Source organism: Harpia harpyja, chromosome 11, assembly GCF_026419915.1.
Source record: "Harpia harpyja isolate bHarHar1 chromosome 11, bHarHar1 primary haplotype, whole genome shotgun sequence".
Classification (NCBI taxonomy): Eukaryota; Metazoa; Chordata; class Aves; order Accipitriformes; family Accipitridae; genus Harpia; species Harpia harpyja.
Window position 1 is genome coordinate 24164056 of NC_068950.1, and position 24610 is coordinate 24188665.

At 40.6% G+C, this 24610-nt stretch overlaps 2 protein-coding genes and 1 long non-coding RNA gene across 5 annotated transcripts in view; 1 reads left to right on the forward strand and 2 right to left on the reverse strand.

Moving 5' to 3' along the window:
• Positions 1-12559, reverse strand: part of SLC30A7 (solute carrier family 30 member 7) — a 35131-nt gene extending 22572 nt beyond the window's left edge. The window contains exons 1-6 of one of the 3 annotated variants that reach the window (XM_052802644.1): positions 12060-12559; positions 11765-11866; positions 5005-5113; positions 3423-3510; positions 1617-1743; positions 526-681 (exon numbers count right to left, since the gene is read on the reverse strand). In XM_052802644.1, coding sequence (XP_052658604.1) covers positions 526-681; positions 1617-1743; positions 3423-3510; positions 5005-5113; positions 11765-11866; positions 12060-12114 — 637 coding nt within the window. In that variant the 5' untranslated portion in view covers positions 12115-12559. Of the gene's footprint in view, positions 1-525; positions 682-1616; positions 1744-3422; positions 3511-5004; positions 5119-11371; positions 11568-11764; positions 11867-12059 lie in introns of those variants that run through there. The other 2 variants (XM_052802643.1, XM_052802645.1) reach the window with 2 other exon arrangements.
• A 158-nt stretch (positions 12560-12717) lies between these two features.
• On the forward strand, positions 12718-21254 carry EXTL2 (exostosin like glycosyltransferase 2). Its single transcript, XM_052802646.1, is given in 7 exon segments — positions 12718-13020; positions 13461-13523; positions 14704-14741; positions 14743-14774; positions 16054-16481; positions 17878-17948; positions 18550-21254. Coding segments are annotated over 6 exon segments (1116 nt in total). The 5' UTR covers positions 12718-13020; positions 13461-13468; the 3' UTR covers positions 19042-21254.
• Positions 20601-24395, reverse strand: LOC128148619 (uncharacterized). Its single transcript, XR_008237337.1, has 2 exons — positions 24095-24395; positions 20601-22865 (listed from the first exon to the last, which is right to left on the reverse strand). It is a non-coding gene; the product is annotated as an uncharacterized LOC128148619 (long non-coding RNA).
• Positions 24396-24610: the final 215 nt, after the last annotated feature.

Below are 24610 nucleotides of genomic sequence, written 5' to 3' on the forward strand. Positions count from 1 at the left end.
CTTTAAAACAGATTACAGCTACACAAGACGGGGAAAATCTTGTATCCGAGATCACAAACCAAGTACGACATATCAATCCCTCAGTATCCAAAGCAAAATTGCTTGTTCATCTTTCCTAATATCTTGATCTGTAAAATTATTCAAATGGAGAACACTAGCAAAGCAGCTTAATTTTGTCTATTGTTTTTAATGAAAAATTGAAACAGAGCACTCAACTAATTTCATTATATTGTTATACCATACATCTGTTTTATTTTTCACCAACACATAACATTACAGTGAACATTCAAAAAACGTAGGTAAAGCAAAACATTTAAAAACTAACACTGAACTTACTGCAAGTGAAACAGCATTTACCAAAACGAGCCACAAAACATGGCAGTGGCATAGCACACCACATTTAGTGAAACTACTTCCATGTATACTCGTAACAAGCTGCCAGCATCCTCTCTTTTTTTTCAGTAAACCATTAATAGCAAATTTAAATTGAGTCAAGATGGTCTGTGACATTAGCTAAGTACTTACCATGACAATAATCCTGACCTTGAGAGTGTCCATGGCTATGGCCATGACCATGAGTGTGTCCATGGGCATGTTTATGTTCATGGCCGTGACCATGACCTCCATGACTGTGTCCATGGCTAAGACCACCATTAAATAGAGAACGGCTGTGTTCATGCCCTATAAACAAATATCACAGTCAGAGTATAAATTTAAGTGTTGAATAAAACTATGCTTACATGTGTTTCTAAGCTACTCAAAACCTATTCATCTTTTAGGTCATCTTAAGGTATGGCTTTAAATAAGCCAAGACAATCAACACAAGCTGTTTGTCATCCAAATCTATGCTGTGCAGCTGTATAAAACATACACCTGATTTGAGAAGTCAAGTGCTTTTATACATTCCCACTGCTGAGACAAGTTGTGCTACACTTCTAGTACAATTTGAAAAAGGTACACATAATTAGATACAAGCACATTAAAAATAGCTGTTTTAAGAAACCAGGAATTGGCTGTCATTTACACATTAAAAATTCAAGCTTAAATTGCTGCTTAAAGACCAAAGACTATTTTCTTCCACTAGTCTGTATCAGTTTATGCGTTAAGCTGAAAGAGACACCAATTAGCTTTGCAGAAAAAAAACAAACCCAAAATGTTTACCATACATATTTAGGCAAATAAATTCTGCATTTAAATTCAAGACACTGAGTTGAGTAGCACCTGAAGCTGAATCATTCCATACTTAAAATTTGGTTCAGACACTGTTTTGTAAATTTTCCAGCCAAGACCTTGCTTAACTCCAGCTTAATTTTGTCCAAAAGACACTCTGCAAATCTCTTCCAATAAGGTGCAGAAGAGTGCATGTTCAGAAAGCAGGTTCTGGAGTTCTAGGTCTTCCAGTTAATGGGTATTAACATGAAAAGTACAGTAGTGACATACTAGAGCTAGTGATAAAAAATAAAAGTCAATATTGCAACAAGTCACACATACATTTGGCTAGGATTCCCACTAAAAATACATTAGAATTTAATACTAGGGTTCTCATTGGAAGATTATAAGGTCCTGGAGCACAGGGTGCCAAGAAAGGAAACTACTGAAAATTATAGACATCCTACCAGAGCCATGTGAATGCCCATGACCTCCATGTTGAAAAACAAATATTCCTATTAGATTTACAATGAATCCTAGTATAGAAACAGGAAGAAGTCTCTCATGATGCACGTCAGGAGGCTCAAGTGCTCTCTAAAAAAAACCAAACAAAAAAACCCCAAAACAACAAACCAAGAAGCAAATGTAGAATTTTACAATCTCTTTACATTATTAAAAGGCACTGAAAAAACTTCTTAGATACAAAGGCATTCTCATACAAACAAGCATATATAAAGACATAATTAGAAATTATTCAGTACTTTCAGTTTTGGGGATGGTACACAGACTAATTCTTACTGTCTGAAGTTGAAGTTTTATTTATTAAAGCTGTGAAAGTAGAATATTCTGATAGTCTAGCTAACTTTTATCGTAAGATTTCATTATGCTGTGGGATGTGGCTCAACACCATATAAAAACACTTAAGTTTGTTGTAGTATGTGGATTGCCCAAGTCATCCAAACAACTTCTATGAGTCTAGAACGCCATTTCTTCCTTTCACCATAGAAGGGTGAGGGGATAAGGGGAATGAAATTAAGACTGAGAACAAATTGTGGCATTTTTTTAAAACTTGTAAAATCTAGATTTTTTTTTTTTAATTCTTTTTTACCCTACTTTCTTTTAAGTTTTTTTCAATGAGACATTATAGGCCTAACACAATTTGCATCTGAAGCTGTGTTGAAGAGCGTAAATTACTATTGACAGGGGAGAGGAACATTCACCATCTGTCCACAGGAATGAAAGGTACAGACAATAGCAAGACAATGAAACTTCCAGCAGATGTAAAATTTTGAAGTGACAGAGAGAAAAGAAGTCACCATCACAAGCAAAGGGAATACTAAGCATGGGAGCTAAGACCAGCAGGAAAAAAATGATGTTTCAACATTACCCTTGACCCTTCCAGTAATAGTTTTAAAATTTTTCTAGTAAGTTTTGTTGCTGTTTCTAGATTTGGAGTGAAGTTTTCCCAAGCTTTTAGGCAATTTCAGCCCAGTTTGTACTGATTTTGAAGTATTTACAGTCTTATTTATGTAGAGGATATGTTCCTGAAAGCTCTTCCCAGTTCTCTCTTAATTAAAAACCACACTAGAATGTATTCTGAAATAGAAGTCTAAACAAATTTATAGTGTACCTCCTATTAAAAAGTAAAAGCATTAATGCAAGCTGATTAGAATCAGTTATCAATTTTACTCTTAATCCTACCTCACTTCAGTGCAGACACCCTTGATGGCTAAATTTTAATCTTGAAATCACCTGAACCATCTTGCAAAAAAAATTCAAGAAAAGTGCCCTTGTAAACATTAGCGCTATCACTACTTGCCATTTATATTAGACTTCAAGATTTGGAAGATAATGCTTTTTCTTTAATGAGTTAGTCCAACTTTGTCACAGAATGTGACTTACGACTAACTTCTCTCCTCTGAACGACTAGTTTTGGCCTTTCTTTCTCAGACTCATTTGTCTAACAATGAGAAGTAAAGAACTTCCTATGACATACTTAACTGGCTGAAAAAAGGACAGGTTAAATCTCACAGAGTCTTTACACATGTCCTGGTGACAACACACAATAAAAATATACTATTTAAGAAGCTAGTATAGATACACTGAAAAAGCTGGGTTTCTGTGTCACAAAACAGCTATTTCAGATGGCCTTATTCTCTGTTCAAATCACAGATTTTTAACCAATATTTTTCAATTTTTCCATTTTTCCCCATTAAATATGCTCTACAAATAGAAATGTGACAATTGATAGTGTAATTGGCTTCATAACATACCTCAACACCTTCTGAAAAAATGAAGAATGCTGTAAAGATGAGGAATAAACCATTTACAAAACCAGCAAGTACTTCTGCTCGAACATACCTGAAAGACACAAAAAAGCAATAGCAGGTATTAACACCTCCATTTAAATGCTGAAAATTAAAAGTGGAACTTGGAGACTGCAGTACAGTCTTCTAGATCTCAAACAGTTGTATTACACAGGGACTTGCTAAATGGAAGATGCAGTATATAAACTACAGATAAGTATATGAAATTCAGTATGTTGTATTTTCACAGAAATTACCTGATCCCGATCAGCCATTACCAGATCTAGATGAAAGAAAACTTTCAGTTTGTCAACATCGTCCCATTTAAGATCCTCCGTACTGGAAGTTATGGTATAAACTTATACTTGGAAGCCACAAAGTAAGGTAAGCATATGAGATGTAATTGAAGTCTGCTGATATAAAGTTCTGTTGAATATCAAACAGCCACACAGTAATTCGCTCCCCCTCTGGTAGGGGGATCTTTAGTAAAAGTTTTGGGAAGAAATTAATTATTTCAGCTATGAAATTTTTTCAATTAAAACCAGCCAGGTTAGAATAACATGTAATTCCAATGTAGCAAACATCAGACTTAATAAATTGTGGCTGTTCTCTAATAAATGGAACACCAGCTGTTTAAATGCATAGCAGTAATTAATACAGAACCTGCTTTCACTGCAATTAGTTCATGGTACAATCAATTCTTCCTAAATTGATTTCTAGGCACACTGGAGTTTCCACCTTAATTAAACAGTGCTGTTAAGTTTCAAACTACATGATCCATGCTTAGGCGAGACAGCTGAAGCTAAATGCTGACATTCAGGTCAGTAATGCTATGGGGAATGCAACAACCCATGTTATAGTTCATTTGCTGTTAATTAATCAGTATCACCAATTAATAATATTGTATCACCAGTATTGTTTTACAGGGCACAACTGCAATGTGCAGGGGAACCAAGTGCCCTTGAAACAGAACCAGCTGCAGCAGCTCTATCCATGAAGGGTGGTATGGGACGATATACCTCAGCCTTGAGGATCTGTGTTAATGGTAGTCACAGCTGTTCAGTCCTGCTGGTTCTGAGAAGCATAGCTTATAATCTCAAGTGCAGCATCACTGAGACTGAACTCCTTTCAGTTCTAACTTTCTGTTCCGAAGAAGACATGGGGCATCAGCAGACTGAAATTCCCTGTAACGCACCTCACTGCACTGTGAGGACAAACCCATGATGCCCCATGATGTGGCTGCTCTAACTTCACTGGTGCCATTAGCACATGACGATGCAGAGCAACTTCCTGTTGTGTAACTTATTTCCACTAGTATGATCACAGCGATCTTAGAAGTGATAAATCTGCCCCCCAAAAGCAATGCCTTCACATTTTTACTATTTCTAAGGGGATGTTAACTTAAAGGTTTACATAACTCACCTTAAAAACCCACACTTTCAACATAGCTTTTCCATGTTCTGCAAAAAGAGGTTTTGTTCATACAGTGAAAAATGACTACCTAGATATTTACTAAAATACATTAAGGTAACAGCCTGAAGTTTCTTACCCATATGAGAAAGCATCATTTGACCTCCATTTTGAAATAACTGAAGCCGCTAATCCAGCCAATAAAGCAGTACAGTCAAAAAACATATGAAAAGAATCTGATATTAGACCTAAACTGGAACAGGAAAAAAAAAAAATGTTATGTTCCACATGCTACATGTTCAGTATGAAAAAAACAGCATTTGCATTTAATCTTTTACACACTAGCAGAATACACTGTGTGTCTAAGCTTCAGGCGTGGTTTTGCTAGCACAGAGGAGAAATCCTCACTAGATCACCAACACAAATACGATGACAAAACTGCCTTTGTCAGCTTTGGGAAGGCACTCTGGAGGAGTGCTTGGCAAAAGAAATCTTCCTAATATATGATTTTGATGGTAGTGCAGGGTGGTTTCCACTGACAAAAGCCAAAGCCCCTGGTGTAGATATACACACAGCCGCATCTCTAGCCAGCACAATTCTAGTGGCAGGTATTTGTTCTTATATTTCGATTTACAGTTTGACCATATGAGCAAAATCAGCTAGAAAAGTGTATACACACAAGCTGCGTTTAAATACTGATCCCACATAAGTTTGTAAAAGTAGTATTTCACATCTAGTTAAAAAAGAAAATTGGGTGTAAAGATACTGCTTTTGAGGATCTATAATACGCAGTGTGTATATATAGGGTAACTAGTTCAATAACACTAAAACTGTTCTGCTGAAGACTATCAATACCACCATAGCGATGGCACTAAGCAATTACAAAAGCAATATTCTCAAATCCATTTTCAAACTTGATACTTTGGAAGTTTTCACCCATAGGAAGAATTGGTCAAAAATTCTTTAATGTCTGCAGTAAAAAACCACCAATGAATCAATCAAAATAAAGTTTCATAAAATTTTGACAAACGTAAAGTATTTTAGGCCTGTAAAGACTGAAGTCTTCCACTTACAATCTTAGTACATTATGTCAAACACTCCAAGACTGTAAAGTCTACTTCAGCATAGCAGTTTTCCTCTCAAGCATCTTACTTAAGAACTAACACATCACCAGATGAGAATTTGTCTTTGATGTTCATTCACACTGCAGCAACCTGACACTTTCTATGAGTAGGGCAGGCTGAAAAAATGGAGTTTCAGTACACAGGGAATTCTAAGCATTTTTTTTGCCTGAAATAAAAGCAGAACAGCAAGCAATATACTCCTTAACTGCTTTTGACTACTACATACCTTTCCTAAATAGATGTAAACACAAAAGATGGCTGTTTTTACATTTTATCTGAGCAGAGAAGCCAGTCCCTGATGGCATTGCCAAAGCACCACACCTACATTCTTTTTAATTTATTGCTGCTCAGTCTCCAAATTTCCAATCACAAACCTTCAGCCAGCGTTTTAGCCTGCATCATAAACAGGTATAGAATTTATCCAAGACGCATCTAGTTCTTCTCACTATAACAGATCATGATGAGAGTGGGATAAGTAACTACATTACTTCACAGCAAAAAGCAAGGTTTCCAGCATCTGGATCTCTACTGGGATCACACACATCCAAGGTTAACATACTGTGGTGAAGCTACACTAAATCAAAGGAAGCAACAATAGTACTCCTGAGAGCACAGAGCTCTATCAACAATTTTAAAAAATAAAAACATGGACAAGAGTGCTAAGTTGCTATGGATGGCTGCCTCTTCATTTTGCTAAGTGTAACGATAGCAATCATTTGCTCCTTTTGCTGGTGATCACCATTACTCTTTTAGTTTGACTGGAATATGTCCACAGAGAAATAAAAGCAAGTAAATACTTGCTCCATCTGTGTTTTCAGCTGAATGGATCCAAGCTAATTCCAGTTCAAAAATAGTGGTATTAGAACAATGATGACCAATTGCTTATAAACCTTATCAGTCCTCAAATCTTTGCCTTATCAGCTGCAAGGTATTGACTAGAAGACACACTCCTCTCTGATCTAGAAGCTGAAGGAAGCAAAGGCTGAAAGACCACTTCTTAAATGTTTTATTTCAATGACCAATGCACAACTACAGCCTTGACTGACAAACAAAGGAAAAGTTTAGCATGATGTTTTACCCTACAAAGTTCAAAGCAACTTAACTTAGTTCACAAGTTACCTGGTCAGTAGAACTTGTTATCAGTTTGTAGGCTGTATGTAAATTGGATTTAACACCACGCACAACAGTTGCCAAGTTTTACTAAACTACTAATCATAAACAGGTTCTGTAAGGCTGCAAGGAAGTGTGTGCATCAAAACACAAAAATTGCTTCATATTTGAAGAGACATTTGATACTGAGGTACTGATGAGCATTTGTTATTACAAGTGTCCTAAAAGTTCCATTTCCCCAATCCTTTGGCTGTCTAATAACAATTATTTACACAACTCAGTTCTCAGAAACTGAAGAACAAAAAGCAGCTACTGGTAGTAACAAGTTCTAGAGGATAGCCACCTTTTCACACTTAAGTCAAATACAAAGTTTCATTAGCCAAAGTTTGAACTACTTCACATTAAGAAACCAAACCATTTCAACCTGACTGAAATCAATTTCAAGATTAATCTGAAGTGTTTCAGATGAAACACTCAACTGTGGAAGGAGTGGGTTTGGAGGACAGAGAACAAAAGTCTTGCGCTCTCTATAGATTTACATATATACTTTATGGACACATACAGAGGTACATACACATACAACTATAACACATTTAAGGCAGAGGGTGATGGCATGATAAATTGTCCTTAGGTGCTCTAGCCACCAAAGCAGGAAACATGAAGTCATTCTGAACAAACTTTAAAGGAAGACCAAAGGTTTTAGCTGGATGCCTATGAAGCAGCACAACAGAATTCCCTATCAAATTCTTGAAGGGTATAGGTGACAGCTTCCCCCTCCCCAAAACCAGGTGACATCCCTAGGGAAACAGCTCATTTTAGGTTTGGTTCTGAGCATTAAGGAAGATCCGGTGGGGAAAAAAACCACACAACACACCAAACATTCAGATAGAAGGTATTTAGGGTGACAGTTAACCCTAAGTTTGTAATGATTATGAAATGGAAGGAATAAGCATGGCTAAACAGAGATAGCTAGTGGTTTCTGAGTTGGGGTTTTTGTTTTGGGGTTTTTTGTTGTTTTTTTGGTTTTTTGTAGAGTCTGCTGGGAAAGAGAAGACTATGTAAGGACTGTTATTGAAACAAAATCCCACAGTAGGTCTAGAACCAGAAATCATACAGCAAGTTGTCATGGCACTGTGCTCACACCTTCAAATCTCACAGAGACAAGACTTACCATAGGTGCAACAGCAACACGGATGTGCTGCTTTCAAGACCTAAGCTAACATCTCCAAGTAGCCAGAGGCATGCGAATTTATCAACAGGGGTCAGTACAGACTGTGTATGCAACACAATTCACCACATGGCATAAACATACTCTGTATTGTATGTACAGCTATAACTGATTCAACTGCACAAACGACCGGAAGCCTAGTAAGAGGCCAATCTGATTTCATTCAAGTTGTTTTTTTTTTTTTACATAACCTGTAAATTAACGAGACCTTAAAAAACTGGGTGCAAAGTGATTAGTTACTAAAGTAAACAAGCGATCCAATCAACCACTAGCAACATGGGATGTATGCAAGAACTTCCATTAGAACTGGAACACATCATCCAGAGTATAATCTAGTAGGAACCCTGTACTCAAACACATTATGTCTAAATGAGGACGCTTCCACAGTTGATTTAATAACACAAGTTTAAAACCAAATTACACAAGTATGCACATAATAGTATTTTAAAACAGAACAGCCCAAGTAGCAGATTTCAACTTTAAACAAGCTCTCAGCTCGCAAAATACCACATCCAGTTTTGTTGTCTGTGCTTCAGGAACATCAACATACCACAGTATTTCTAAGAGAATCATATAAATAACAAAACAGCTACGTGAGTTCAGGAAACAACCTACTTGGCAAACAAAAGCTAAGGAGAATGTAAGAAGTTAAGAATTAAAAAAAAAAGAAATTAAAATTGAAGACTTTTAGAACTTGCTGACAAAAATTTTGGGGGCTGAAATCATAGATTTGATCTTGAGATAAGAATATCCCAGTCAAAGAACTCACAGCAATCTGCTTAAATTTAAACAGATAGAAGTGTACTTTTCAGAATCACAATTAAAAAGAAATTCCTTAGTCTGTGGAAGTCAAGGGAAGAATCATCTGAATAATCATGGCAGCCTGTTAACCTTGCTATCTTACACTCACTGACATCATCAAGGACACAAGAGAGAACAGAATTCAAGATGACGCTTCTAACACTTGCGGCATCAGGCACTGGCCATACCCAAGACAGGCCACAGTAGAATAAAGAAGTGCTCCAAGATGATACAGGAAATGCCCTTCACAAACATTCCGTTTCTGCATCTCTCACGTGACGAGCAAAGGAGCTGTGCTCTTCAAACTGATGAAATAATTTTCCCTACAGGGCTCCTTGTTTGCTTGTTGTGTGTTTGTTCTTCCAAGGCATGAACCATCTGCTTTGACAGAAGGCATTCCTCATCATATTCTCTGCTACTCCTCTCTACGAAAGAGATACTTGCTAAGATACTGTTTTGTTCTAGCCCAAAATCTAGGCTTAATGTAAAGATACCTGATATTAGTGACTTGAAATAGAAACAAGAGGCCCAACTAATGATTATCCAACAAATCTGAATTCTTAATCTCTATAATGAACAAAAATAAATAAGAGTCTTCTCAATTCCAGTAAGCCCAACTCTTCAGTGACATATTTCTCGGAAGTGTCACTTCAGTTTCTCCATTTAATTATCTCACATACAGGACTTTTTCTGGTACAGATTTTATTTCTGGTCACACTATCAAAAAAAAAATGCTTAAAAGAAAGACATTGGAACAAATTCACATGAATATAAAGCTCTTTATACCTGAACCATTGAGAAAAATTGTTGTATCCTCTGAGCTATTACAAAAAATATCCATATTCAAGTAGACTGGCTACGCGTACAATAATCCTCACACAACTGAAAAGTGAATCAAAGTGAATCAACATGCAAGTCAAAACCAAGCACACCCGAGATGGTCTAGCACATTGCCATGATACAGTCTGTGCCCAAGATAGCACTGTGTTCTCACTAGTACTACACTAGCAACTACTGTAATCAAGGTTAAGGATTTTATAGTAGTTTGGGAGATTCAGAGAAACATGGTAAATATTAGGATGCAACTGTTTCCAAATCTGCATTGCTGCATTCACTCAAGACTCTTGATGAAGAGCCCAGTAATCTGTGTCCATATTACAGCTTTTGATAAGGACTACTTTAAGTTCCACGTGGAAGGACACACTGTTGGGCTTAAATGATGTCCTGGTTTCAGCTGGGATAGAGTTAACTGTCTTCCTAGTAGCTGGTACGGTGCTATGTTTTGAGTTCAGTACTCAAAGAATGTTGATAACACTGATGTTTTCAGTTGTTGCTAAGTAGTGTTTAGACTAATGTCAAGGATTTTTCAGCTTCCCATGCCCAGCCAGCGAGAAAGCTGGAGGGGCACAAGAAGTTGGCACAGGACACAGCCAGGGCACCTGACCCAAAGTGGCCAACAGGGTATTCCATACCATGTGATGTCCCATTTAGGATAGGAACTGGGAGGTGGGGGCGGGGAATCGCCGCTCAGGGACTAGCTGGGTGTCGATCGGCGGTTGGTGAGCAGTTGCACTGCACATCATTTGTACATTCCAATCCTTTTATTATTACTGTTGTCATTTTATTAGTGTTATTATTATCATTATTAGTTTCTTCTTTTCTGTTCTGTTAAACCGTTCTTATCTCAACCCACGGGTTTTGCTTCTTTTCCCGATTTTCTCCCCCATCCCACTGGGTGGGGGGGGAGTGAGTGAGCGGCTGCGTGGTGTTTAGTTGCTGGCTGGGGTTAAACCACGACAAATGACATTCCCATGCCAGTCCACTTCGAACTGAACTACTGACATAGAGACAAAAATACCACCATCAAACAACTTCTCTATCAAGAATAAAGCATGATGGATATACTACCACTATTGTCCGTTCTCTACCTGTACACCATACATCAGTACTGAAGCTATTTTGCATTCCCGCTTATATTTTACTACAGATTTTTCAGTAGCAATGTAGTCAAGACCCACCTGTTCCTTCCACCTTTGTGAATTTACGTGCTATATAAAGTACCACTTAGCTATACCAGGATGTGTTAAATCCAGTTTCTCACTCAGGGATATGGATGTCTGGTGTGCCGCTAGTTTTTCCCACCCAGCTACCAACTTACAAATGAAGCCACGTCCCCAGACAAAGGACCTCTGTGGCAACCGGCAGTCACGAAACGGTTACAACCCCCGGGTCCCGTAACTCACGCCAAGGCCAGGCTTCCTCCTCAGCGAAGAGCCGAGCAGCACGGCCAGCAAGACACCAGTTTCAAAGCAGCGTTCCTCCATCACGCGCCGAGTCGCGCCCCCACGCAGGAGCGCTTCCCCCCTGAGATCCGGCTGAGAGGGTGACGGAGCCGGTCGCTACCCACGAGAGCGCTCCAGGGAAGCTCCCCAGCAGCCCCCAACGCTCTGCCGAGCGGCCCCCTCCGGACGGCGGGCCAGGAGGCCAGGCCCGGCCGCACGGCCCTGGCCGCGGCCCCGGCCCCGCCGAGAGGCAGACGTGGCACTGGCCGCGGCGGGAGGCGCCGCTTCCTGCGCGCTGGGAGCCGCTCCCGCCCCGCCGGCCGCCCCGCGCCGCGCCCCCCCCCGCCCCGGTACCTGTTACTCCAGATGCCGTAAAGCAGCTCCACGAAGGCGAAGGAGAGATTGAGGCAGAGGAAGAAGAAGAGGTTACGGGAGGTCTTGTCCGCCAGGATGGACCTGCGCACGGAGCACACAGCGGGTCACCCGCCGCCGGCACAGCGGGAGGCAGCGGCGGAAGGCCGGACCGGCTCGCCGGGCGGCCCAGGCGCCCTCGGCATCAGCCTTCCCCAGTCCCTCCCGCGGGCGATCGGCCGCGGCCGCGGCCCCGGCCCCGGCCCCCGCTGCGCCCGGCCCGGCTCGGCCCGCTCACCTGAACCAGCCCGACACCTTCCTGAGCAGGTTGAGCTTGGGCGGCTTGTACTCATCGTCCTTGATGGAGAGGGGCAGCATCTTGCCGGGGCCGCAGCGCGCCCGGCCGGCAGGGCAGCCAGACGGGGCGGGAGCGCTCCCCCCGCGGCCTGCCCACACGCCAGTCACACTTCCGGCCTACCACTGCGCGCCTGCGCGCCGCCACAGCACGAGGGGCGACGGGGGCGTGGCGCCACGGGCCGCTCGCGCGCAGGGGGCGGGGCCCGGGTTGGCGGCGGCGGCGGCGGGTGGTGCTCGGCCCGCTACCGGCCTGGGCTCCAGGGTACCGGTCACACGGAGCTGAGTGCGCGCTGCCCGAGCTGCCGCGGCCGACTAAAAATCCAAACCAAACCAAAAGCCAGAATATGAATTCTCATCCGTCCCGCGCCAGCTGCTCGCCCGCGTTCTGCTTACGATGTCCGGTGCTCCCGGCACAGCTGCTGCGGCAGCCCTCGGTACGGGTCTGGGGCGGCGGCCCGGCCCCCCGCGGCCGGACGCAGGCTGCGGCGTAACGCCGCGCTCTGGGAAGCTGCGTGGCGGCCAGAGCTGCCCGAGCCGGGCGCGGGGGGGGGGCGGTGGCGGCGGCGAAGTCCCCGCCCGCGGCAGGACCCCGAACTACAAACCGGGGCCTGCCGGGAGGAAGCGGAGGGACGCCCCACAGGAAGCGAGGTAGGGCGGCGCCGCCGCCGTAGCGCTGCGGCGGTCGAGCCCGGGCCGCCTCTGAGTCACCCGAGCGGCCTGCGCGGGCGGCCTGAGCCGAGCCGCGCCGCGGGGTGCCGGGCCGGCACCTCCTCTCCCTCTCCTCTCCCCTGCGGCCTGCCGCCGCGCTCGCTGCTGCTGGTGACGCCTCGGGAGCGCAGCCCAGCTGCTGGTAGCGCCGCACGGCCGGGGAAGCAAGCGGCAATACTGGCGCCCTCCTGAACGTGAGTGAAACCGTGCGTGAGGGGCGGCCGGGCTGGGCGCTGTGCGGGGGGACGGCGTGCTGTGCCCGGGAGGGGAAGCTGTTCGCTTCTGCTGCCTGGCTGCACGTAATTATTATGAAATGCTAGTACGAGGTGCTGCCCGCGAAGAGAGGGGAACCCGTTCAAGAAGTCACTCTCTTGGAATGAGGATTAAAGTACTGTATTTTGACACAGGGTTTTTGTTTTCTTCAGTTTTATTTTGAAGAGGTATTCTCTACAGGGGGTATTGTAAGAATTCTTTGAAGAGGTCAATCTTGCGTTGCAATCTGATGACTTAATTGGCAAAACTGATGGGCACTTTCTTACTGGAAAGTGCCAGTATGCTGATTTTAAAGATTTTGTATAGGCATTTACTTTAAAAAAAGAGTATGTTATAATATCATCCTTACTTATCATTACAGCTTATTGTATGCAAGTGAGTAAACGCAAGAATGTATGGAAAGCCAGGAAGCCTCATAACCACAGTAAACGATATTTATATTTTCATCTTAAGCATGCTTTTAAATTTTAACTAATTAGTCGTTACAGTAGTATTGGTAAGTATTGTTGCGTCTAGGTTGCAACCGGGGAAAGAGAATCTCAGGTTCACCTTTTTTAAAAGCACGCGTGACCAAGATATGGTGGACCTCAGAAATGCTGAGTAGCCACTGCTGCCCATCATTTTTAGAATTCAGGCATGATTGTTTACACCTATAAAATGAAGCAACCAGAACAAGTGATTAGCTTCTGGAAGTAGTTTCAGTGACCTCTCCAGCCTCACAAAATAAGTCAGTGGTAAAACTGGAACTCAAATTGGGAAGACCTGCATGTGTGGGCATATTCAGATTGGTATACACACAAATTTTTAAGAAGCAAGTTTATACAACCTAAACAAACCACTCTTAAGAAATTTCACATAGGTTCAAGTATTCAACGAGTTCAACAAATTACCGTTTTCTAAGTTTTTGTAGTACCATTCCTAAATCCAAAATAAAAACTCCCTTTCTTTGTTTAACTAGTTTTAAAGAACAAAAATTCCTCTAACAACCTAGGAGCTTTAACAGACACAGGTTTCTTAAGTTGCTGTCCTGCATCTTTTTCATCCTTCCTTTTTGTGCTTACACTCATATTTGCTTTCCCTTCTGCCAAGCTGCCCAACCAGATGGAAGAACAAAATGCTGTGTCTTAAACCTCTAACACAACTGGTAAGCCTAGTGGAAGGAGAGTGTGAGGGGGATGAGCCAGAAAAGAAAATAATTTTATTGGGAATACTTGCCTGACTGTAGTAGCCAAATATATATTTTAGTGGTGCCTGGTGAACAAAGCAACAGACTGTGAGGTTCTGGAGACCTACCTGTATCTCTGTAGTTGACCCTAAGGATGGAACACACAGACATTGCATTGGCACAAAGCGACAATTTTACAAGCAGAGGAATATGCTGTGCTTTTCTTTCTAACCAGCTGGTGTAATAACTTCTTTCTGGAGTGTTCATTGAAAGGCAGAGACAATTACTCAACTGAGCAATAGGAAGAGGGATTGGATGATTGCCAAGAATGCGTACATCAATCAGTAATTGAGAAGAAAGTTTACTTGTAAAAGAATGCTGGGTAGCATGTGGGGTAACTGTTGATCTTCAGTTCTACAGTCCCTTTAATTTCCAACAGATTCAAAGATCACAAACAACTGTCCTGTAAAAACAAGGGGGGCAAAAACAATCCTACTTGGCAACAATGAGGTAAGTTGAGACGTTTTTTAGACTAAAATAATTTACATTCATATTTTCTAGCATGGTATATGCACTTTGGAAAAAAATGATCAAAACTTCTGTGAAAAAAACACGCAGATACTCTCTCAAAAATTGTAATTGATGGGGCTGTCCTGGATCACCTAATTTGATCAGAATTCCCTGCTGAAAGCTTAGAAATTATTAATGGAGTAACATGAGTAATATGTATAGGTGAGTAACTGTTTAGTAGTTAGAATATTCATCTTCTATTCAATTAATACTAATCTTGCAAGTAAAGGGGGAAGAAGAGATGTGGACGACACATTTGAGGGGCAAACTTTGGAATGCAGTGGCTGCTGGATCCTGCTGAGTTTACAATTTATAAATGGCTGGAGAATTGGGAGGGCTACTTAAGCAGCGTGAATGTCAGGGCTACCTTTGTAGGAGCTGGTTTTTAAGAGCTCCTGTTTAGTTCCAAAATGAGGAGGATCAAGAAACCCTTGCTTTATACTAAGGCTGCTCCCCCAGTTAGCTGATACATAGCACCTAGCATCTGACGTTTCCAGTTTCTGCTGAGTTCTAGATTTAGCAGACAAGCTGTTACTGATGTTGTTGCATTCCCACATTATTCCATTTGGCATGTTTCTTTTGCTCCACCTGTGTTGTAGCCTCATTTAGTATGATCAGAATCATATTTTCCACATTAATAACCATTATCGAGCAGATATAAAAACTATTGACAAAATGTCCAGTAAATCAGTGGTAAAGATCATTCCTTCTGTGTACAGTGCCTCAGCAATGGAAAAAGAAAGAGCATCTTACTTCCTCCTTTCTGCCAGAGCTCTTGAGAAGGCACCTTTTCTCCCTTTTGTTTCCCAGCTAAGGCAGAGCTCCTGCAATGCTGAAAATACTGAGTCTCTGTACAAATTAGCTTTCTAATTTCAGCTGGATGGGTTTGGTGAGGTATGTAGATGTTTAATCAAAATTGCAGCACTGAGAAAATAAGACATGATGAACAATGTAGAGTTAAAGAATTACTCTAGATTCATTTTCACAAAAAGATGAAATCCAAAGTTAACCAAAAATAGTGAAAAGCAAGTAAACATAGAAACTGAGTACCAGAAGTATCTGTCTTGATAGTTGAAAGTAATTGACTCAAGTCCTAAAATGCTCCTTATTTATTTACTTAAACAAAAGTCTACTTAATATTGTGGGTGTTTTGCTCAAGTAAGGGAGATAACTATACATGTGATTAATGACTTTTCCTTTCCTGTTACTTGTTTTAAAGGTATTTTCACTTCTGTAAGCTTCCAGGAAGAGTTATGGGAGTCCGTCTACTACGCTTCACTTCTGTGGTGATCATTGTCTTGCTTCTTGTGGCAGGTGCTTTAACAGCTTTGCTTCCCAATATCAAAGATGACAAAATGCCCAATTTGAGAAGGGAACCAAAAAGCCAGAGTCAGTCTGCCTTGGATTCATTTACTCTTATTATGCAGACATATAATAGAACTGACTTACTGCTAAAGCTTTTAAATCATTATCAAGCCATCCCCCACCTTCATAAAGTAATTGTTGTGTGGAACAACATTGGTGAGAAGATACCAGAGGAAATGTGGAATTCCTTGGGGCCTCATCCTGTCCCTGTTGTCTTTAAAGTTCAAACTGTAAATCGCATGAGGAACAGACTCCAGAATTTCCCTGAACTGGAAACAAAAGGTAATCAGCCATTCATATCGCTACTACCAAGATTATTTTCACACTTAAAATCTGAATGCTAAAAGAGAGATGGTTTGAGTTATACTGTGTAATAAATCCATGGATCTGTTGGGCCACTTAATAGAATTTGGGTAATATAGAAGAAAAAACCTGTTATGATACCAGATGCACACCACCACTACCAGGCTGTCGGTGAAGAGTAAGGAAAAAAAGAGGGATGTCAAATGCATTTCATGGGCTTTTGCAACTTTGTCTGTTCTCCATTTCCTTTGTCAGGCAAACATATGTAGTTCAGCCTCTCCTCCCTTTATAGTGTAAACTGAAATTCATAGTGCATGTATTGTTGAGTCTCTGCATTAATCTGGACTTAAGTCATCTGGTAAAGACTTGATTTAATCCATTCATTTTAAGACTAAGTTCTCAAGCATGTTCTGCTCTTCAGAGAAACTTTCCTCCTTAGCTGTCTGGCTGTCTATCTCAAATTATGCATCCTTTTTAAGAGTATTTTCCCCAGTCTTTTGGCTATTCATCTAAATATTCTTCCTAAGCTCTTTCAGGAGAAGCACAACAATAAGTCCTGTTTGTTTCAAGTGGAAAAAAAACCCCATATGTTGCATTACAGACCTGACCTTACTCATGATTAGTAAAGGTAATTCTGTTTACTGCCCCCTTCCTAACATGCCTTGCTACTCAAAACCCATGACTTCTAGGAAGACACTAGAAACGTCAACTTGCCAAGTGTTTTATTTACTGTAATAGGATTTGTTCTGACTGTAAACTTAAAGAGTTTTAATGCGTCTGGAATTCTGATCTAAGAATATCTTTCCTTTTCCACTTTCTGATAGTCTTTTGCCTAAAATTTAAGGCAAAGATTCTTCCTTCTGTAGTTAGTCATATTGAATGTTGCCTGTGCGATTTATTAAGCTTGCTTACTTAGAACTTGCAAGTGGTAAGGAGATTGGTAAAATTTTATACTAAGAATCCCGTATATATCTCATACACTAAAGAACGGTATCTAACTCTTTAGTTGTATTTTTACACAAGATTAGTAGAATTTTAAGTTGCTCTGCCAAACACTCCCAAGTTTTCCAACACACATCTGTCCAGCTGTACTACAGATGATCAAAGGTTGCTGAGCTTTGTTAGAGCCTGGCAAATAATCTAAAACTTAGGTTTGCTTACAGTTACTACAAAGCTGCAACCTTGCTTTAGCTTTGAAATCTAAATATGTTTTCTCAATCTACTTTTAAGGAGTTACGATTCAGTTCTGCAATTCAGCTTAATAGTTACAGAAGTTTCACAGCTAACTTGTCAAATACTGCGCTACATACTGTGCTCATGTGTTTAATCTTTTGATAAGTTAAAAATTTTTCTTCTTTTTTTTTTCTCCGTTCAGCTGTTTTAATGATGGATGATGATACACTAGTCAGTGCTCATGACCTTGCTTTTGCCTTTTCTGTTTGGCAGGTAATGTTTTGCACCTTGACAGGCAGTATTTGTGAGTTACAATTGAGATTAATGGTTTTAATTAGAGTAACGCTATATCATAATGTTTTACCATTGACTTTCTAGCTATAAAGTTAGATTTTATAAGGATTGAAGCATTGAGTAGTAGAAATTGCAAAAATATTCTTCAATAATAGCTATACCCGTAATCTGTAACTTTCAAATTTTTAACTCTTCTTGTACAAGAACACTGAAGTTGCTGACTGCTGAATTTATTTAAATTATAGTAGGCTGCAAAACAAAATTGTGTGGGTTTTATCTCTCTAAGAGAAATTGTCTGTAAACTTACTTTGAGTGCCAAATGTACAGCTGGAAATTGTGGATAGATGTTTCTTGGCACTACATGATACGGAATGAGGCATATTGTGTCAGTTTTGCAAAACTGTATTTAATTGCAACATTTATGCAGATCAAAGGACCATATGCCAGCAATTTTCATTCTTTCCTGGCAATAATCTTGTGCTCCTCTCATTTAAAATAAAATCTCTCTCATGAAAATACTTAGCACATATTTCACAGTGTGGGCTTCATTTTGATGTTTTAAATTTCTTTTTTCTTTCAGCAATTTCCAGAGCATATAGTGGGATTTGTTCCTAGAAAGCACATTTCTACTCCTTCAGGTGTATACAGTTATGGCAGCTTCGAATTGCAGAATCCTGGGTTTGGAAACGGAGATCAGTATTCTATGGTTCTTATTGGTGCAGCATTTTTTCATAGTGGATATTTAGAAGACTTTCAAAGACAGCCAGAAGCTGTTTACGCCTTAATAGATGAAACTCAAAATTGTGATGATATTGCCATGAATTTTCTCGTAGCCAAGCATACTGGTAAGCCTTCAGGAGTGTTTGTGAAGCCTGTTGATATAAGAAATTTAGAAAAAGACACCAACAGTGGCTATTCTGGAATGTGGCACCGAGCAGAGCATTTGTTACAGAGATCTTACTGTGTAAATAAACTGGTTAATATTTATGATGGCATGCCTTTAAAATATTCTAATATCATGATTTCTCAGTTTGGTTTTCCTAATTATGCCAATCACAAAAATAAAATGTAAGCCAATGAATTTAAGGGGTTAGATGTTAAACAATACTCAGTGAATTGTACTGAGTTCAAGGAGAGAAGAAGGTGTAATTACTGCATCTTGGTTGTCCTTATTTGTAGCCTCTGAATTTTTTCCATATGGCTTTTTATAGGGTTTTTTTTTTCCTTTCTTACTAATTCTCCAAGGTAAGTTTTGAGAAAACTTAAAGAATATATACTAATGTTTAGCTGTGATAAAATCATCTTCTTTCCTTAAAACCTGAAAAGCTATTACAATTAATTAGGCCAGTTCTTCAGAAACATGCAGACAAAAATGCACTCCTACCCTTTAGTGCTTCTGTTGTTTGTTTGTTTTGTTTGGAGTTTTGGGGGGGTTGGTGTTTGTTTGGTTTTGTTTTTTTTTTTTAAATATATGTATCTAGTCAAATGAGGTCTAGGCATATTTTTGATAGTTGTATGTTGAGATGCTTCCTTGCCTTCCACCTCCTCTCCTCACCTCCTCCTACCCAGTTCCCAGTGAAACTATAGAAGGGGTATAGTAAAATCTTGGCCAGGCTTCTAGACTCCTGTACAAAACCCCTTTGAAGTTTGTATATAGGCTATTCTGTATTCCGAGATGTTCCTGAAGCTGCTATGAAAGCAAGCCGGAAAGAGAGTACCTCACCTTAGTTGCAGATAGTTCTAAAACCATTGCCTCCAATATCTACTACTGCTGAAATAGTGGAAAATGATCTCTGATGTGGCTTTTATCCTATTATTTGTTCACCTAGAGTTGCTGAAACACTGCAAACAGCTGAAAGGTAAAACCTAGTACTTGGAAATGTAAGAAACATGAATACATGAAATACGAAACTTACGTAAGCAGCCAGAAGAAGTGGATGGGATGTTACTTACTAATACTTTCTTTAGTACTTAGTTTTATTTTGATATTTTGCATGTACATTGTTACAAAAATGTGCCCAAGAAAATCCTCACTTTTAAAAAATGTCTTATTTACAATTCCTATTAAGAGCAAGCTGTTCTACATTTATTACAGAATGTACATTTTGTAATATTACAGGTCTACTGTTTTTTTAACTACTCTTTCAAATGAGTGTTTGCTTTTTGGTTCCTTTCATCTGTTTTTAGTGGCTATGACAACAGAATTAAAATGTGCAATGAATGGGTAAAGCATTTTAAGGTACAGTGATATTTGATAGGGCTGGACTATTACCAGTCTCTGAATTCCCTGGCTTCATCTATAGCAAGAAACAGAGCTATTATTAATAGCTTTTGTTAGATCGGGACTCCATAGTTCTGGACAGGTGTTAATATAGACAGGACAAACCTTTTCCGTTGCAGTTACAGAACTTTTTTGTGGTATGGAGGAAAGAACAAAAGACAGCAATTTTCCTGGATCACAAGAGAGGAATCAAATCTGGCATCCAAAGTAGATTTAGTTTCATCTGCATCAGCTTTTAATTGATTCTTAGTTCAAAGGTATCTATGGGCAATCAATAACAGCTAATGCCTAGTACACAAATAGCATCTGCACAGATGGTGTATAATTTTATAATTTTTTTTTTGGTAGTAAGTTAGCTGAACAAAGAGGGGTTGAAAAATGTGACAAGTTCTTTACAGCAGGGCTGAATCTGGGTGTGAGTCTTTGGGTTTCTTTGGGGGAACGGAGGATTCTTTTGCCTTGTACTATCAGTGTTAAAGGATTTGTTTTCTGTTCAGTGAAGTCTTCCTAGTACTTTTGTAAGATTTGAAGAGCGAAATCTTAACATGGCAATGCAAAGTCTGCTTAATTTTGTTGTAATAGTGAAAAGTAGATTTTAATTATTGTACTGTAGTGATATGTACTGTACAAACAGGTCTATGATCTTTCCAAAAATGCAACTTTCCTAGTGGTCGTTTACTGCATTTCATTTAGTACTGGTCTTCTGTAGTTTCTGTTCTGTTTACTGCATTTCATTTAGTACTGGTCTTCTGTAATTTCTGTTCTGTGCAGTATCAACTAGAATTGTTAAAACTCAAGATGTTGTTTACCTTACTTTTAAAATGTGAAATGAACTGTCAATTCAGCCAAATCTTAGTATTGGTTTCTTTGTATGGGGGAAGGAGTTGTTTTGGTTTTGGGGTTTTTTTTGTTCTTCTGTGTAAGTGCAAGAATTAATAGAACAAGCTTTTATTATACTGGTAAATTTAATTTGTACCATTGTCAAATAAAATACATAGAACAGATTTGCGATGTGTTTATTTTCAGATTATTGACTAAGTTTTTCAGTTAGATATCTGAAGTAAGCTCACAGTTTGCATACAGGTGAGCAGCACCAAGATTTCATTTTTTAAAAAAAGTGTACTTGTTGGCACATATATTCACTGAATTTAGGTAAGGCCCACTCATGAGGACAAAAAAGCCATTAAAAAACACAGCCTTAAGCAGTTAGTCTTAGATAGCAAAGAAAATTCAAAGGTAAGACTTCAGCTCTAGCCATAATTCATTGTGCTTAGGATTCAAAAGGGGTTGGTTTGTTTATTTTTTAAAGGCGGTAACTTTTTATCCCTTGATGGCTACAAAAGTGCCTTAAGATCCTTTAATGGAATATATTACTGAGAATTTATATTTTTAACAAAATAATAGGCATGTGATGATTTCTTCGAAGAGATTATCTAGATGTCATTTGGAAATATTTTGGAGTCTAAACAGATTCATCACCACCTCTGAATGTTCTGTAGAAATTAATGTTTATGCAACACAGAACTTTAAAAGTGGTATCTAAAAGATATTTAAAAAATCCTTGTTGAAAGAATCGGGATATAGTCTTAAAATGATGCAACAAGACTACAAGAAAATTGCTCTTTACCTACAGTTAAAGAAATGCCACAAGATGTCACTGTGGCCTTGATATCATCAAAGTTAAAAATAGTAATTGGAATTATTACAAAAACAAAACTGTATGTGGTGAAAACATTCTTAAAGCTAGCATTTTACAAGGTGAAATTCGTTAGATAATCATACTAAAAGCTATGAGACAATACTGGCACTGAAAAAATGTAGAGGTTATTTTGTACATATTTTTACAGGGAAAAAGAGAAAGATTATTTTAAGTGTTTTCTATTCTTACAAAGGCTCTAGCTAATTGCCACAAGTGAGAACTTGTATGCAACCAAAACAATATTTGTAATTTTGCAAAAGGTATATAAGCAGTATACAAACAACATTTGACAGTGGAGTTTCAGTTTCTAGTCATGTTTGCCTCCTAGATTGACCAGCCTAGCTGGATGGATTTACAAATAATAGGCTTTAACGCAAACTATGTACCTAGGGGTTCTAGATACTGGATAGCTAGCCTGTTACGCTGCTCCATCTTTGCTTGTTTGCTCAAGATAGCTTTGTTAAAGCTAATTTGAGTATGCTCATACAAAGTCCCTTCAAGTAGAGTGCAGCAGAGACTTAGAAATGTATGTTACATTGAACTGTAGTGAAAGTTTGAGTAAAAAATGGTGTTAAAAAACTATGGTTCTGGAGAAAATACACTGATACCTCTTTTCTTACACAGGACATTTTACCCCTTGCTTTTAAATTAAAAAATGGAATATTTGATTTAATTAAGGGTTAAATACAAGTGAAAGTCCTGTAGAACAATACAGGAAAAGATAAACACATTGATTTCCATGAAAAGCAAATACCGACCAACAACCTTTATTTAGCTTGCTGTTACAGAAGACTACAGTCTCAGTCTTGCAAGCATCTTATATGGAATAGTACTTGCTACTGAAAATGAGGTTTGTTACCTCAGTTCACAGGACCAGGCCCAAAAAGAGTTGTATTTAGGAATATTGGTTCTGGAGCTATGAAAAAAAGGAAAAAAGAGCAACGTTAAGAACATGGGTACAAATTATTAGAAATACCAAAAATAAGTAAGCAACTACAAAAAAATTGCACGAAAGAAGTGTTTTCTGTACTACTGCATTTGTAAGGCTTTAAAGAGTATCCAGTGTTTATGACACTAGGTTAAAAATTGAAGAGTCAAAAGTGTTTCACAGTCGTGTTTAGCCTCATCTGCAGACACACTAGAATTAATTATATGAACTGGTAGTTACAGTAGGTTATTTATAGTGTTAGGAAAACATGGTGATAATAATATGGACATCAGGGCTTCATATTGCTTTGTATTACATTTTTTTAAGGTGTTTTGAGGGTGGGTTTTTTTGTTTTGGGGGAGAATAGCATCTTTTTCTCCTCAAGGTACCTCTCCTTTGCAACCTTTTGCTTCTTTAGTTGTAAAAAAGAGATGGACCGTCTGCTCTGGCACTTACTAATTCTTTCTAAAGGGGAGGTTGGTAGAAGAAAGGCATTTCTAACCCTTTTAATGCTTCTATTTCTTTGGCAGTAAGTTAATTGCAGACTACAAGCTAATTCAGCTTTTGTAAATGAACCACCAGAAAGTCAATCTTTCACTTTTCTAAAACCTCAAGCTACAAGTAATTTTGTGTAGCTTCACGACAGCCTTAGAAGTATACGTGAAACTCTTCACTGCTGGATGACTTCTCAGTAACAGCGAGAGCCCGTAGCTCGAACCAGCGCGTTAAGAAACTCTCTTGAGATAGGGGTGCGCGTCCTCCCTTTCTGTTCGCAAGCGGCTTCCCCGAGATCTTGCTCCGCCTCAGTTCTCCCCAGCAGACGCCGCCGCCCGGCATATACAACTCCTCGTCTGAGGGAGGGCCCAGCAGGTGACAGCAACCCCTGCGGGCGGGAAAGAAGGCGCCTGAGTGCGGCCGTTGGACGGGAGGCAACTCCGCTGAGGAGAACCCCGCTCGAGATGTGCGCCCGGCAGCAGCCCTATCTTCACCAGGCACCGCTCGCTCATTGGCTGGAGATGTAAGAAAGCAGCTTTTGATTGGTGAGTCTGTTTGTCTATCAGGTGGTGCAGACCCAGCCGGGCCAGGCCCGGCATTAATAAGTGTCCCAGGTGGAGGAGAAAGAACTCTGCCGGCGCAGCGCAGCACTTCCCTTCCCTTCTCTTCTCCCCTCCCCTCCCCTGAGGCGGCCTCCCGCCCAGCCTGCGCGGCTCGCTCACCTCCATCCTGAACTGGACCTGCACTGCTGAGGTACTAGCTCCGGCTCAGGTCTGCTTCCCGTTGCCTCAGGGCCTGCGAGCTGTACCTCAAGACCCCCTCTGTCTCCGTGGGGCGTTTTCCCACGGGCCGCCCTCGGGCGGGGGTAGAGGAGAAAAAAAGTGCAGCGGGGCGCTGAGGCGCTGCCCAGGCGCGGAGAGAGCCGCGTTCCACCGGGAGGTGGGCGTGAGAGCAAGGCTAAGGCGGAGGGCGGAGCTGTGCCGGGTGCAAAGCCGCTGCCTGGCGGATCAGGGGCGCTGGCGGGCTGCCTGCCCGGTGGTTAGGCGCTGTGAGGCGGAGGGCGGGGCTGCCGGGCCGGGGAGGGGGGGAGGTGGGGGCCGGTCACTCGCACGTCGCGGCCCCGAGCCGGGCGAAACAAAGGCTGGGTAACGCGGTTGCTAGAGCGCCGCCGGTCGCCTGGTAACCGCCCGCTGTCTCTTTATCCGGGGGCGTCTCCTGGCTGGGGGCGGGGTGGAGCG